At 39.9% G+C, this 14591-nt stretch overlaps 1 protein-coding gene across 1 annotated transcript in view; it reads right to left on the bottom strand.

The window, feature by feature from the left end:
* Positions 1-6477: 6477 nt before the first annotated feature.
* LOC115026170 (radixin) overlaps positions 6478-14591 on the bottom strand; it is a 32913-nt gene continuing 24799 nt past the window's right edge. Inside the window, exons 5-15 of the mRNA XM_029458845.1 lie at positions 14445-14567; positions 13965-14116; positions 13157-13240; positions 12792-12938; positions 11799-11895; positions 11556-11719; positions 10860-10990; positions 10310-10470; positions 9923-10015; positions 9302-9508; positions 6478-7544 (exon numbers count right to left, since the gene is read on the bottom strand). Coding sequence (XP_029314705.1) covers positions 7380-7544; positions 9302-9508; positions 9923-10015; positions 10310-10470; positions 10860-10990; positions 11556-11719; positions 11799-11895; positions 12792-12938; positions 13157-13240; positions 13965-14116; positions 14445-14567 — 1524 coding nt within the window. The 3' untranslated portion in view covers positions 6478-7379. The remainder of the gene's footprint in view (positions 7545-9301; positions 9509-9922; positions 10016-10309; positions 10471-10859; positions 10991-11555; positions 11720-11798; positions 11896-12791; positions 12939-13156; positions 13241-13964; positions 14117-14444; positions 14568-14591) is intronic.

Below are 14591 nucleotides of genomic sequence, written 5' to 3'. Positions count from 1 at the left end.
TGTTCGCTTTGAGAGTTTATTTCCTCTGCTAGGAGCCTTGTCGGCTGACTCCACGGTTTATCAGTTTTCAGTACTGATTTTCTTTTTTAAACACAACCCTGTCAAAATTCAAAATCATATGAAGGTGACTGTAGAGAACGGTCACCAGAAATGTTTGGGTGGAAAGAAGATTGTTGGTATTATTTTGATTTTAATTTAAAATATGTGTTAATTTATTACCTTTTTAATGTGTGTGAATGTCTTGCATGAGACACAGGGTCTCCTTTTTCAGTGGTAACAGCACAAGGAGGGTTTAGCCCCCTCAAACAGGGTATAACTCCTTTGTACCCTTCCGTTAGATCCGCAGCTTTGCAGTAAAAGACAGGAACAGACTTGCAAAAGTTGGGAAACACCTTCCTAAAATTCCCACAGAGTATGATAGCAGTGGGAACACTTAGTTTTTACTTCTACAAACTTTTCTCAGAGGCACTAATAATCTCATTGGTTGAATTAAAACTCAGCAGTTTAGTAAAGAAATAAATCAGATTTTATTTTAAACACAAAATGTATAAGTGGTAATCATTTGGTAAATTAATTCATGACCATCAAGGACTTATATAGTAAGGTTATATGACTTGTTTAAACATGGCAAGTCTAGATGTCAATTTTTTTTATGAATCGATTAATCTCTAAATCTGTGAAATGTCAAAACATAGTAAAAGGTCCGACCTGACACAATTAATATAATTTATATATCACTATGTGTTTAAACTACTCACTTTCAAAACATTTTAGGTTGTCTTCTCTTAATGTAAAGCACTTTGAATTGCATTTGTTGAATGAAATAATATTATTATTTTTATTATCATCTCCACCAATGGATTATTTTAATGTCTGAGGAATTGTTTGTAAAGCTAAACTAACTTTTGCCTGGTTAGCGCAATATCTAGTAGCCATATGACACCTCTCTTTGTTGATACAAATTGTATCCTATAACCTTTTTTAACAAGATCATTGTTTTATATGAGAATATTTAAACAAAAAATATTTCGAATTGAATATTTTGAGTATTTGTGGCAAACTTTGTCACCTTTGGTACTTAGCCTATATTTACAGTATATCTCAAAAGTGAGTACACCCTTTAGATTTTTGCAAATATTCTGTTATATCCTTTCAGGGGATAACATTATCCTACTGAAACTTTGATATAACTTAAAGTAGTCAGTGTGCTGCTTGAATAACAGTATAGATTTATTGTCCTTTGAAAATTACTCAGTACACAGCTGTTAATGTCTAAACAGCTAGCAACAAAAGTGAGTACACCCCATAGTGAACATGTCTAAATTGTGCCCAAAGTGTCAATATTTTGTGTGACCACCATTGTTATCTAGCACTGCTTTAACCCTCCTGGGCATGGAATTCACCAGAGCTGCACAGGTTGCTTCTGGAATCTTCTTCCACTCCTCCACGACGACATCACGGAGCGCACGGATGTTGGACACCTTGCACTCCTCCACCTTCCTCTTGAGGATGCCCCACATGTGCTCAATTGGGTTTAGGTCTGGAGACATACTTGGCCAGTCCATCACCTTAACCTTCAGCTTCTTCAGCAAGGCCGTTGTCATCTTGGAGGTGTGTTTAGGGTCATTATCATGTTGGAAAACTGCCCTACGGCCCAGTTTCCGAAGAGAGGGGATCATGCTCTGCTGCAGGATGTCACAGTATATATTGGAATTCATGTGTCCCTCAATGAAATGCAGCTCCCCAGTGCCGGCAGCACTCATGCAGCCCCAGACCATGATGCTGCCACCACCATGCTTGACTGTAGGCAAAACACATTTGTCTTGGTACTCCTCACCAGGGTGCCGCCACACACGCCGGACACCATCTGACCCAAACAGGTTTATTTTGGTCTCATCAGACCACAGGACATGGTTCCAGTAACTCATGTTCTTGGATTCATTGTCTTCAGCAAACTGTTTGCGGGCTTTCTTATGCATCGGTTTCAGAAGGGGCTTCTGTCTGGGGCGACGGCCATACAAACCGATTTGATGCAGTGTGCGGCGTATGGTCTGGGCACTGACAGGCTGACATCCCACTTCTGCAACCTCTGCAGCAATGCTGGAAGTACTCGCACGTCTATTTTTGGAAACCAACCTCTGGATATGACGCTGCGCACGTGGACTCAACTTCTTTGGTCGACCCTGGCGAGGCCTGTTCCGAGTGGAACCTGTCCTGGAAAACCGCTGTATGATCTTAGCCACTGTGCTGCAACTCATTTTCATGGTGTTGGCAATCTTCTTATAGCCAAGGCCATCTTTGTGAAGCGCAATAATCCTTTTTTTCAGCCGCTCAGAGAGTTCCTTGCCATGAGGTGCCATGTTGTCCAGCATTCAGAGAGAATTGTGCCCAAAACACCAAATTTAACTGCCCTGCTTATCATTTACACCTGAATCCTTGTAACACTAACGAGTCACATGACACCAGGGCGGGAAAACAACATCATTGGGCACAATTAGGACATGTTCACTATGGGGTGTACTCACTTTTGTTGCCAGCTGTTTAGACATTAACAGCTGTGTACTGAGTAATTTTCAAAGGACAATAAATCTATACTGTTATTCAAGCAGCACACTGACTACTTTAAGTTATATCAAAGTTTCAGTAGGATAATGTTATCCCCTGAAAGGATATAACAGAATATTTGCAAAAATCTAAAGGGTGTACTCACTTTTGAGATATACTGTATATGAGAGGGGGTTTATTCCCTTTTTCCCATGTGCATGAGAGAGAAAGTGTCTTGCACGTTTTGGAAACCGTTATTGTTTATATTGTCAGTGAACTGAAAGCATGGTACTGTGTAGCCCGAGAAAACTTTAACCGAGGTAGAGGTTGAGTCGGTCCAACCATGGGGAAAAGCAGATACGACACTGAAAATTACTGTGGTTAAAAGGTTCTCATGAGACATATTGAAGCTTTTTAGCGTCACACTCCACCTCAGAACAGTATTTCTAAACATTTCTGGAACAAAAATGAACTGTGAGCGTGAGTTCTTGCTTCTCAACATTGTGTCACAGGCTCCAAATCTTTCGTGATACCTTTTCCAGGAAGCTTAAACCACAATATTTTCTTTTTTTGTCTCGAAGCGTTCTTCTCAAGGGCTGTACTGTAATTTGAAAGGTGTCGGTCTCAGGAACAAGTCTTCAGTAATTCTCTCTGACGCTCTCATGGCCTTGTGCTATGACGTAACGGCTGAGTAAGTCAGTCATAGCCGTGGTGTTCTCACCCCGCTAGTCTGGCTGGCACTGTGTGCTAGTGTTTGCTGCAGGGTTGAGACTCTCACATTTTAATTAAACAAACCGCTGAAAGGGTGTTGTGTTAACATTCCTGTGGGTATTTAATGTAGTGTATGAGGGCAAAAACTATTTTTCTATTATCATGAACTTGTTAAGAGCTATTTTTCTAATTATAAATGTTTATCTGCAATAAGAGATTGTAGTCAGTGTTGCTAAATAAGGGGATGTACACATTGCTAACTGTGCTAATGTTGTGTTTGGTTTTCTCCACAAACGTTACGTTGTTCAGGATCAAGCAAATTTCCACCTCGCTTTTATTAGTTTTTGTGGTTCATGTTTTTCACCACAAACAGCCAATGTACTGGTGTTAGCTGTAGCTGTTCGTCCATTAGCTAGGAACACACACACCAGACGTGTGTGTGTGTGTGTGTGTGTATGTGTGTGTGTCTGTGTGTGTGTGTGTGTGTGTGTGTGTGTGTGTGTGTGTGTGTGTGTGTGTGTGTGTGTGTGTGTGTGTGTGTATGTGTGTGTGTGTGGTGTATGACAGCTCAGACTTGGATTGACCTCTAAACTTACCATTGCAGCCCTTTCTGTTATTTTTTCCGGCTCTTTTTGTCGTCTCTGTATGTTCAGTAAGTGGAGTTCTTGTAGCTAGATGCTAGCTTGTTAGCTAGCATTGTGTATTGGCCTTTTTCACAGCACAAGCACAGGTGTTACAGGTAACGTTAACGATGGCTTTGTTCTAGGCAAGTGTCTCCGTGAGCAAGCAAGCACAACACCAGCACCCAGAAACCGAAGCAGTTTAATGGGATTAAGTTGTCATTAATTTGATTATTTACACCTGTGCTTGTCCTACAGTGACGAGTCAAAATGTCCTCTGTGAGATAGACCAAGGCACCCTTGGCTCTGTGTCAAAATTGCATACTAACGTACTGCATACTACATACTAAATGAAAGAATAAGTATGCCTTTAGCAACGGCAAGTAAACTCAAGCAATACGTCTTCTCTGCACCACTCGACTGTATCGATCACAACGTTACCGGTCCAGTGAACCAAAATGGTTCATTACAACATTACCTCTTCTACTCAGTTTTATATTTAACAATATTGCTGTACCTGTACAACTGTACCTTAACATTATCTGGCACCATTCGTAACTTCTTTGTCCAAAGCTTAAGTATTTATTTATTACTAATCATACTCAAAAATTATTGCTAAACTAGTGTACATCCAGGCATTTTCTGTGTACATTTGATGTCATACTTAGTATATATTGTATATTAGTATGCTATTTCGAACACACCCTTTGACTTTCTCAAGAATTTATGTGATTTCAGCCAAACAGCGCTTCATTTTCGTATAAAGGTTGTATAAAAACTGCAAGAACGATTTTCTTTCTGCCCATCAGTACTTTTACTAACCCTAACCCATCTTCTTACAGAGTTTTTTTTGGCAGATTTTACCTTCATTTGCTTTTTGTATACAAACATCAGTTTTAGATAGGGGTCAGTTCCATGCTGCCGGCTGTCCCACAATGCCTTGACAAGCTTAAGTCTCATAGAAACTGAATATTCCTGCTTTAAGATGTATTCCACAGTGAACTTGCTTCTGTTCACATCCTCTGGCATTGTCTTGTGATCCCCTAATTGTTCAGTCTGAACACACCTTTAAGAATTGTTGTGAGTTTTGTGTAGACAGAAACAATGCTGTTTTGTAATTTGGTGCTCTTTTGACTAAAATGGCCTCAGCTTTTTTATCCAATAGGAAAATAAATGTAAAATATCAACAATGTCCCTGTTTTTTCACAGTTAATTCCCATGTTATTAAAGTGCTTTAATACAGCTTTGTTTCTGCAACAGAAAACAAATTTCAGGGACCAAATCCAAGTAAAATGCTGTTTATTGCTTTTCAATGTTTCCCCTTTGCTCAGGTCAATGGTGGTTATATTAAACCAAAATAAAAATAAAATATTAAAGTGTTTGACCATTGCTGCTGTTTCTGTGTCCTGCTGGCAGATGAAGAGTTTCATTCCAAAGTCATAAGTCATGTACAACTGTGCTGAATTATTAGGGTACTTTTTAGGGTGCAACACTGAGGAATTGCTTTAAACTGATGAATTCAAAAAAGGTTTTCGACGTACAGAATGTACCCAGCCCAAATACATCATCCTTTTTCCAAAAAAAAACAAAGTTGTGATTCAAATGAAATTGGCGGAAATGCTTTTCCACAAATACGTTTTACCTTCATGTCGTTAATGTTGTCTTTGTTCACCTCTTTTATTTATTATTGTATGAAAACATGTCTTTTGGAGTGGGTCTCTTCAGACGTTTGTGCTGCAGGCCCGTGGAACTCAACTGAGCTTTAGGCAATGAAACCCAAAACAAAAGCACGTAAAGCAAACCTGTCACACCTACAGACTCTGGGAAACTGTGGCCAAATGAGACGTTTTGACTGTTGTGTGTTATGTAAAAGTGAGCAATAAAAGCCCTACTGAAGCTTTCATGTGTTCCCTGTGAGTTTTCTTGTTGGGTCAATGTTACTTTACAAGCAAGCTGGGGGTTTGGTGTTATGTTGATTCAACATTGGTTCATGGATAGAAATTACAAATATTTTTGACTTAAAAAAATACAGATTCACAAATACAAGAAATCAACTGTTAAGACATGTTCTAGCTGTTTTCACTGCAAATAAATGTAGGATTCTTTGGATCAATTTACAGAATATTTGTGACATATTTAACTTTTATTGGTGGATTTCTCAGACTTTGCATGTTCAGCCTCTTCAACTGTGCAGAGGTCAAAAGTCCCAAATGAAGATTTATGTGTTTTATTTTTTTAACATTTATCTTATTTTATATGTATTTAATGAATAAATAATAATTTATTGATACTAAACCAAACATTTCCTTATATAAATCTGCATAATCGATCATTTTATGGATTCATAAATAATAACAAAAATGTATTTTACAGAAGTAATGTTATTTAAATCACATTTATTATCTTTACTCCCATCATGAGTTTGTTCTTGGTGTTATTTTAAGGATAACTTTTAGCAGTGAAGAGTGTGTGTGTGTGTGTGTGTGTGTGTGTGTGTGTGTGTGTGTAAAATCAGCAAGTGATTAAAAATGATGGAACATAATTATGATGTCTGACTAATGTTTATAGTCATTCATGACAAAATGGGTTTACGCAGCAAATCCAGGCTTTCATTGAATTTTATAACAACTTGTCGGTCGGGTTGGAACATTTATATCTGACACACAATCCAACTCTACTGGCTCTAACCTCAGTCAGGACTCTTCAGATCAAACTGCATAGATGGAAATATAAATTCATTCTTTATTGTGGGGCAAAATATATATCTGAACAAATGTCTCAATGGATGGAGAATGCCAGCACAGTAAGAATGTAAAGTAAGAAAATCTAGCTTGCATTTCTCTTTTCAGCATTTGCAAACCGACCGCCTTTCGAGAAGAAGACAGAAGATAAAGACAACAGAACAATGACATCTAACTTTCCCAACACAAGAGTAATACTAGACGGGAAGGAAATGAGACGAATAAGGCAGGTTTTCTTTTTTTTTTTGACAAATTATTTAAATTGTTGAACTGATGAGATAAGACGTAAAAGGAAGGTACGGTTTTTAAAGCGTGCCGGCAACATCAACAAGCTACACATGGCCGTTTTATTTTGTTGAGTAAAAGCACAAAATCAATCCCGTTTTGTCTAAAGGTCCTGTTGATTAACTATCATACATGCGAGCGCTACAACTGTCAGTACTGAAGAAGGGAGAAGTCCAGGTTGATGACAGGATGTGCCGCTTGCTATTTTTCCAACAGATTAAAGGACATGTGCTTCGTTTGGGTGGGGGCGGAGCTCTAATAAGCAGGTAGCAGTGTGATTGGCCAACCGCTGCTAGGCAGAGCTTTGGCGAGGCTGAAGCTACAAAGCCCCAAAGCCGGGTCTTCCTCCTGGAAAAAAAAAAAAAGCAGGAGTTCCTGGGGTGGCAGCAGGTTTGAGGCTTTACAAGGAAAGTGAGGCGTTGGCATGGCAGCGAGACTAACTGTCTCCTTCATTGTTGTGTCCGCCCTTCTTCCCGGCTCACATGGACTCAAACTCATCAATGCGCTGCTTGGTGTTGCCCTGGCGGATCTGGCGCAGGGTTTTGTACTTGTCTCTGCCTGCCCGGACGTTCTCGGCATGCAGCATGTCGTTCTGCGTCTTCTTGGTGTCGTCCCGGGCCTCGGCCAACTCTGAACTCAGAGCCTGGACAGAAGAGAGAGACAAGAGCGGTGGTGAGAGAGAGCAAAGGATGCATCATCCTCTGAGTTTGGTCAAAATGAAATAAGATCCTGGATATCAGGTTTCAGATTAAAAAGCCAGTAACTATGTACAAAGTTTTAATTGTGGCACTCCTGCAAGACCAGCTAGTGTCATTTTGAAATAACAAGCAGCAACATTCCTACATTTCCCAAAAGCAGGGGAAGTATTGTGTATTTCCAGTAATTCTTTAGATTTAATATTATGTAAGAAATAAAAGTGTACTCATTTTGGCCTTTCTGCTGCTTTCAGGTAACTTATAAAAAATACAGCAAATTGCTTGTTGGATAATAAAAAAAAAGGAAATTATTTCCTAAATGATTTGATTGAACAACACAAAATGCACCAATACAAATAAGAATCATTGATTTAAAAAGTGCAGTTATCTACTGACGATATATTGTGCAGCCCTTGTGCGACGGTTTGCTGTAATATCAATATTACAATATAAATATTTATTTATTCATCACAATCTGACCAAATGTTTGCAATATTACATATAAAATAATTAATTTTTAAAAAGTGACACACAATATCCTTCAAAGTCAGAATCCAATTATATAGAATAACACAGCAGCTGTAATTCAATACCCCCCCCCCTCCATCACTGTCTCTAGGTATTAAATCCTTTTTATCCACCACAGAGCGCCTCAATGATTCTAAAATATTAAACATCATGTATCCTTCCACACAACAATGCAGAGTCTCTACTATCATAATCCCAAATCATGATAGTGCCGACAACCCTCTCGAGTTTACTGAAGTGGGAGGAAGTCTGAATAATCTGGTGCATCTCGTACGGCGATGGCAATACAAAAATAAATAATTTAGTTGGCAGCGTCTCATAAGTTCACACCGTGTGTTGGTTTTATGCTTTGCTCCCGTGTCACAACATGCACGAGTTTTATATGTTCATGAAGCATTGGATGAAAAGTGTTCAGACATCAGAACCATCACGAGTTATAAAACCTCGTACAACTGCAACACAACCTGCTATGCATTTCATTTTCTTTAATATTTCAACTAGTGCATATTTATAGATGTCTTTAGTTTTTGTCAGTATTACATGTTCTCCGTGCAGAGAGATGTTTTTAATCAGCGGGAACTAAAACGAGTCTGCAAAACAAATGACCCGTTTTTCTGATTGCATGTTTTGAAGAAAGTCAGACGTTGCTTCCCTGAAGTCCAACACTATAAGCTGCAGCAGTTCTTCCCTTTATTTACTCACAATCATGCAGCAAGTATTGAAAATGATTTGTGATGATATTTATTTATATTTGTAGCAAACATCTGATAGAAGTTATGGTTTGTGGCCTAAATGAGTTTGAACAGTTTTGACAGTCTTGAGACTTTAACTTGCAGTTCAGCCTCTTGCAGAAATGTGTTTTCTTCAGAGCGGTCGCCGGCAGCAGATGTTTGTTTGTGTGTCAGCTTCTCATTTTTAAACAAAGACACAGCGCCCTCAAGTGTCTTTAATTGCGGTGCATTACATTCACTTTAACTTTAACCTGAAATGCAGTTTAATTGTCTCTATAGATGTCGTGTCTGCATCTTCTACTTACAGGACGTCTCTAAGTCATATTTGTACTGTGCAGATTTATATTTTATATCAGTTATTGGCTAAAGCTTGTTGTTGTTGTTCATCTTTGCATTAATTCATGTTTATAAGCCAGTTTCCTTTGAGAATGACGTCAAAGTTCTACCTGCAGCTGTTTCTTGACACGTTCGTTCTTCTGCGACTCAGTGATGCGTTCCTCTTCACTGTGGCTGATGACGCCGTCGCTGAGGAGCTCGGCGCTTGCCTCGGCGCTCGTTTCATCCTCCTCGTCTTGTTCTGGCGCCGGCGGAGACGTCATGGCCGTCTTCAGCTCCTCCCTGGTCTTCTCCAGGTCGTCCTGTGCTGACAAAGCCTGTACAAATGCACACATGTATACTTATAGATCGTTCGCAGGCATGGAAATAGTCAGTAAGTGAGAGAAACATCTCTTTATGTTCAGTGTGACACACCAACGCTTTCCTTTTGGACATCCTAAATTTCAAGGTAACCTCCCTGTTCCACTTTCAGTATGCAGGCGCCTCAACCAATCAGAGAGTCGCATTTCTGGCTTCTAATCCAGGAAAACTACCAAATGTGTTGAATGGAGCTTCTGGCCAAGTTGGTTAATGAGTGAGGCTTTTCCCCTTTGTGCTAACCGGGAGCTTCATATTGAGATTTCTACCCAGATTATTTATCGATTAGAATTTCTAATCAATTGTTTGTTTTTTATATTAAAAATGGATTTCCAGACACACATACACACACTCATATAAAGGCGTTACATTACTTTGTGTTGCCATTCTGTTGCTTCATCTTCTTTTTTCCTCTTGGCTTCTTCAAGCAGAGCGATTTTGGCAGTGAACTCCGCTAACTCAGCCGCCTGTCGACAATAACAACACATGTCAGTAAAAAGAATAAGTATAATATCAGTAAACCCTGAAACAATGAAAGATAACACTGCAGGTAATTACTGTAATATATGTAAAGTGTTAAGCTTTAAATGTAAAAAGGTTTTGAATGTTTAAAAACAAGAATACCATATGTTAAATAAGAAGTACAAGAAGAGAGATTTAATTGATGGATCTCAAGGTTTCAGATCGTGTCGTACTAAACTAAACGCAGTACATGTTGCAGTGAGGAGAGGCTGAGATGGACGTGCGAGTGCAGCAGGTACCAGCTGTTCCTGGTTCTTCATCTGGTCGGCAGCCTGCTGAGCCAGCTCTGCCTTGGCCTCCTCCGCCGCCTGCCTCTCCCTCTCCAGCCGCTCCGCCTCCTCCTTTGCCCGCTTCCTCTCTTGCTCCAACTCCATCGCCTTGCGAGTCTGCTCCTCCAGCTCTGCACGCAGACACATGTAAATACACGCGTTACAGAGCGTCTTAAACCTGTGACTGTGTGATCAGTGAGGACAGAGGTGAAAATGTGTATTTATTTTTGAGATAAACTAAATCTTTTCTAGAAGAAATGTGGTTCTTTCCATTCTTAAGCTTTCCTCATCATGTTTCTTTACTCCACCATGCAGCCATGGGATGTGTCAGGTGTGATCATTCTGCATAATAATGAACTCGTGCATTAAAGTTCCATTATCTTTCCTTTATCCTTTAAGTCCACACGTAAAAAAACAACTAAAAACTCTCTCTCTCAAGGTGTGGCACACACACACACACACACACACACACACACACACACACACACACACACACACACACACACACACACACACACACCCTTCTGAGCTCTCTGTGTCTGCCCTTCGATCTGCCTCAGTCGCGCCATCAGCTCGTCCTTCTCTCGCTCGATCCGCTCCTTCTCCTTCTCTGCATGTTCGCGCTTCTTCTTCTCGTTCTCCAGCTGAGCTCTGTCGAAATAACGGAAAAACAACCATCAGCGGAGTTTAATCTGTTGATCGTTTGAAGTCATACAGAGAACAAACTGAATCCAACTGCATATCTGATTCCACTGGTATATCTTTAAAAATATATATTTATTATACTTTTAAACCATCTAAAATGTATTTTTTAAAGACTTCACAGGTCAATATGAGGTCAACAAAGAAACTGTAGCGCACAATGGAGAGAGACATGAACATTTTGACATGTGATGCCTTCAAGTGAAACACACACACACACACACACACACACACACACACACACACACACACACATACATCAACATAAACAAATGACATTTAAAAAGAAAACATAAAATCCTCGTCTCACACAGAAATCCATAGATATGGAGAAACTTTGCAAAGAATATGTAAGTGTGTATGCTTCCATGTCAACACATTTACACAAGAGTATTTGTACCAGTGTGAACATAGACAAAAATAATTAAGAGTAAACAAAAACATTGTTTAAAAACAGGAAAATCATAATTGGAATAAATGAAAGATGCTGTTCCCAGATCAGCGTGTACTGTACCTCTCCATCTGTTTGTGGTGCTTCTCCTCTCTGGCCTGAGCTTTCATCTGCTGCACCTCAATGGTGTCGGGCTTCCTCCTCCTCATGTACAGCTCATGGTTTCCCATGCATAACGCCAGGATGCGTTTGTTGATGCGCAACCGAGGGGCGTAGAATACAAAGTCCTGGAGCAGGTGCAAAGGACGGAGGGTTAAAACATAGTCAAAAAATAAAACATCGGACACACATCAATCCAACACTTACTGGAGCTTTCTTGTCGATGGGCTTGATGACAAACTTCTTGTCGTTGAAGGAAATGTTTCTGATCTCGCTCCAGGGGAAGCCGATCTTTGGTGACAACCTGAGAGGAGAGATTATTAACAGGTAGATGAAGATGAACTGTGTAAGCTCTTTCACTTGTAGTTTATAAGCACATGTGCATGCATTGAAAGTTTGAATGTTAAATATCTGAATCAAGCCTTCTGTGTGCAGGTCAGATGTGCTGTTCAACACCAGCAGAGGGCGCTGTTGTCCCACTAATGATCATCAAGGAAGCTGAGAACTTTATTCTTTAACTAGTCATAACATCTCTAGAGACGTAGCTGTGGTAGAAATCCCCCTTTTAATGCCTTAAATCCCAGATAATATAATAATATTTATATTAAATGCAGATCATATTTTCACAGACTTTGAGAAGTGCAACAAAGGGGACCAAAAGTATTTCATTGTTTAAGTAATTGTAAAAGATGAATGTATTGATTGAGCCATGTTTCCACTTCATACAATTTTCTAAGAGATGTTTTCCTCCTATTAAAGTCTTTCACAGTCAAGTTCTCGTAAGTGCAACGGAGGATGGACTGCAGCAGACACACTTTAAAATGAAGTGTGAGGAGGCGTTGTGATTTCATGTTCTTCCTCTTTATTTTCAGTTTTCAGTTTTGATGAGGTAATGATCACATCAACTACACCCAAGTGTTTCATCTCACAATCCTTAAACTGAAGTCATGTGTACCTGCGAACCCTCGTTATATATAATATATAATATATAATATATAATATATAATATATAATATATAATATATAATATATAATATATATATATATATATATTATATATTATATATTATATATTATAATTATTAATATAGTTTTAGAATCACTTAACTAAACTGAACCAACTGGGTGTGTGTGTGTGTGTGTGTGTGTGTGTGTGTGTGTGTGTGTGTGTGTGTGTGTGTGTGTGTGTGAGTTGGTTACTTGTCTTCGTGCTCGTAGATGTTGAGTCCCAGGGCGTCGACCCCCAGCCACAGTTCTGTGCCCTTCTTGTTTTTTATTTCAAAGTAGTTGACGCCGTACATCTCCAGGTCCTGAGCTATCTTCAGATACTCCATCATTGCATCTTCCCTACACACACACACACACACACACACACACACACACACACACAATGTTGAACAGAGATACAGAAAGGGTTTATTTTGATTATTTACGTATAATTGTCTTAAAAAATCCTCAAACTTTGATTATACAGCGGTAATTTCCCGATCACCCCCAACACACACACACACACACACACACACACACACACACACACACACACACACACACACACACACACACACCTGAGCATACTTCTGTGTTCCTCATGCCAGGTCTGTATTCTGTCCTCCCATTGTTCCTTTGTCAGCTTGTGTTGCTCCAGAACTCTACAGGTCACACATGCAAACACAACAAATATAAAATGTTAACACACTTTTTTAATAAACACTACAGTTTGTTCTCTGTCAGTCAGTAGCTCGTCTGCTGAACTTCATCATGGCCAGGCTGAGGGTTACACATTTACCTCACGATCACCGTACAGGTGCTTCTGTGACAACACAGTCATCTACGAGACATTAAAATATCTGTGATATGTGTGTTTATGTGAGTGTGTTTAGACACTGCATGCTCTCTGAGGGAGAGTTGTTGCCGCACAAGAGACGTGTCTGAAGTGTTTTTAGTGGTTTGAGTGAGTGTTAACCAGGAGACATGTTGTTAGGAAGAGTTTTGGCTTCAGAATTGCTCAATGCTTGTTAGAAATTGAAAAACACTTTAATGGCCGGGTCGGTGGGTCGTTCACCTGCTCCTTGTACAAGGTCCCGAACCCCAAACTGATGACCAGCCCACACAAACGCCTCACATCCGACGCCATTAATGTGTGCGTGTGTGAATATGTAAATGAGAGGCAAACTGTAAAGACCTTTTTCAGCTGAGGCAGAGAAGTGTTTGATAAGTGCAGTTCATTTATGTAAATGAAGGTTTTCACACTCTTACTCATAAGATAACATAAGTTAGGGGTCAGGGAATCAATCATTTCATTGTGGATCCTCACAGGTAGATAGTGTAGTGTGTAGTGTGTAGTGTGTAGTGTGTAGTGTGTATACACTGTACCTTTGTGGCAGTAGCCGGTCGGAGGCCAGGTATCCAGGCTTGTGAACGTCTTTGTTAAAGTCTCCGTACTTGGCCTGGACAGAATAGGAGGCCACCAGCACGGCTGTCTCTGGGGGACAGTAGTTCTCATCGTTCAGAATGGCCTCCTTCACCTGCAAGGAGGACACACACACACACACACACACGGTCAGTAGTAGCCTGTAGTTAGAACCCAAGGGAGAGTTTCTGCACTGATACTAAGAACGTACTTTCACTTTTACTACTTTGTCTAATAGATTACAATCTGATATTGGCAACATTGATGTAAATGAGGAAATATCTTATGAAAGAAACATTAAACACGACCGTGTGTACGCCAACATCCCGCTCACACAGGAAGACAAGAACTTTTAATATTCAGAATGCGTCCTCCCCGTGTTGGTTGGTGTCCTTGTGGTCGACCTCCCCACTACGATATCTCAGCACAGTGTCCATCAGTACCTGCAGGAAGAAGAGCTTCTGCGTGATCTCCTGGATGAGTTCCTCAGAAACATCCTCCGGGAAGAACTTCGCTCTGAACTTAAACTGCAGAGGATTCTCCTTCTTCACATCCTGCTGGGTCACCTGCAGAGAACACACCACGTTCAC

Source organism: Cottoperca gobio, chromosome 21 (assembly GCF_900634415.1).
Source record: "Cottoperca gobio chromosome 21, fCotGob3.1, whole genome shotgun sequence".
In the NCBI taxonomy this organism is placed as follows: domain Eukaryota; kingdom Metazoa; phylum Chordata; class Actinopteri; order Perciformes; family Bovichtidae; genus Cottoperca; species Cottoperca gobio.
This window is presented reverse-complemented; position numbering and strand designations above follow the sequence as displayed.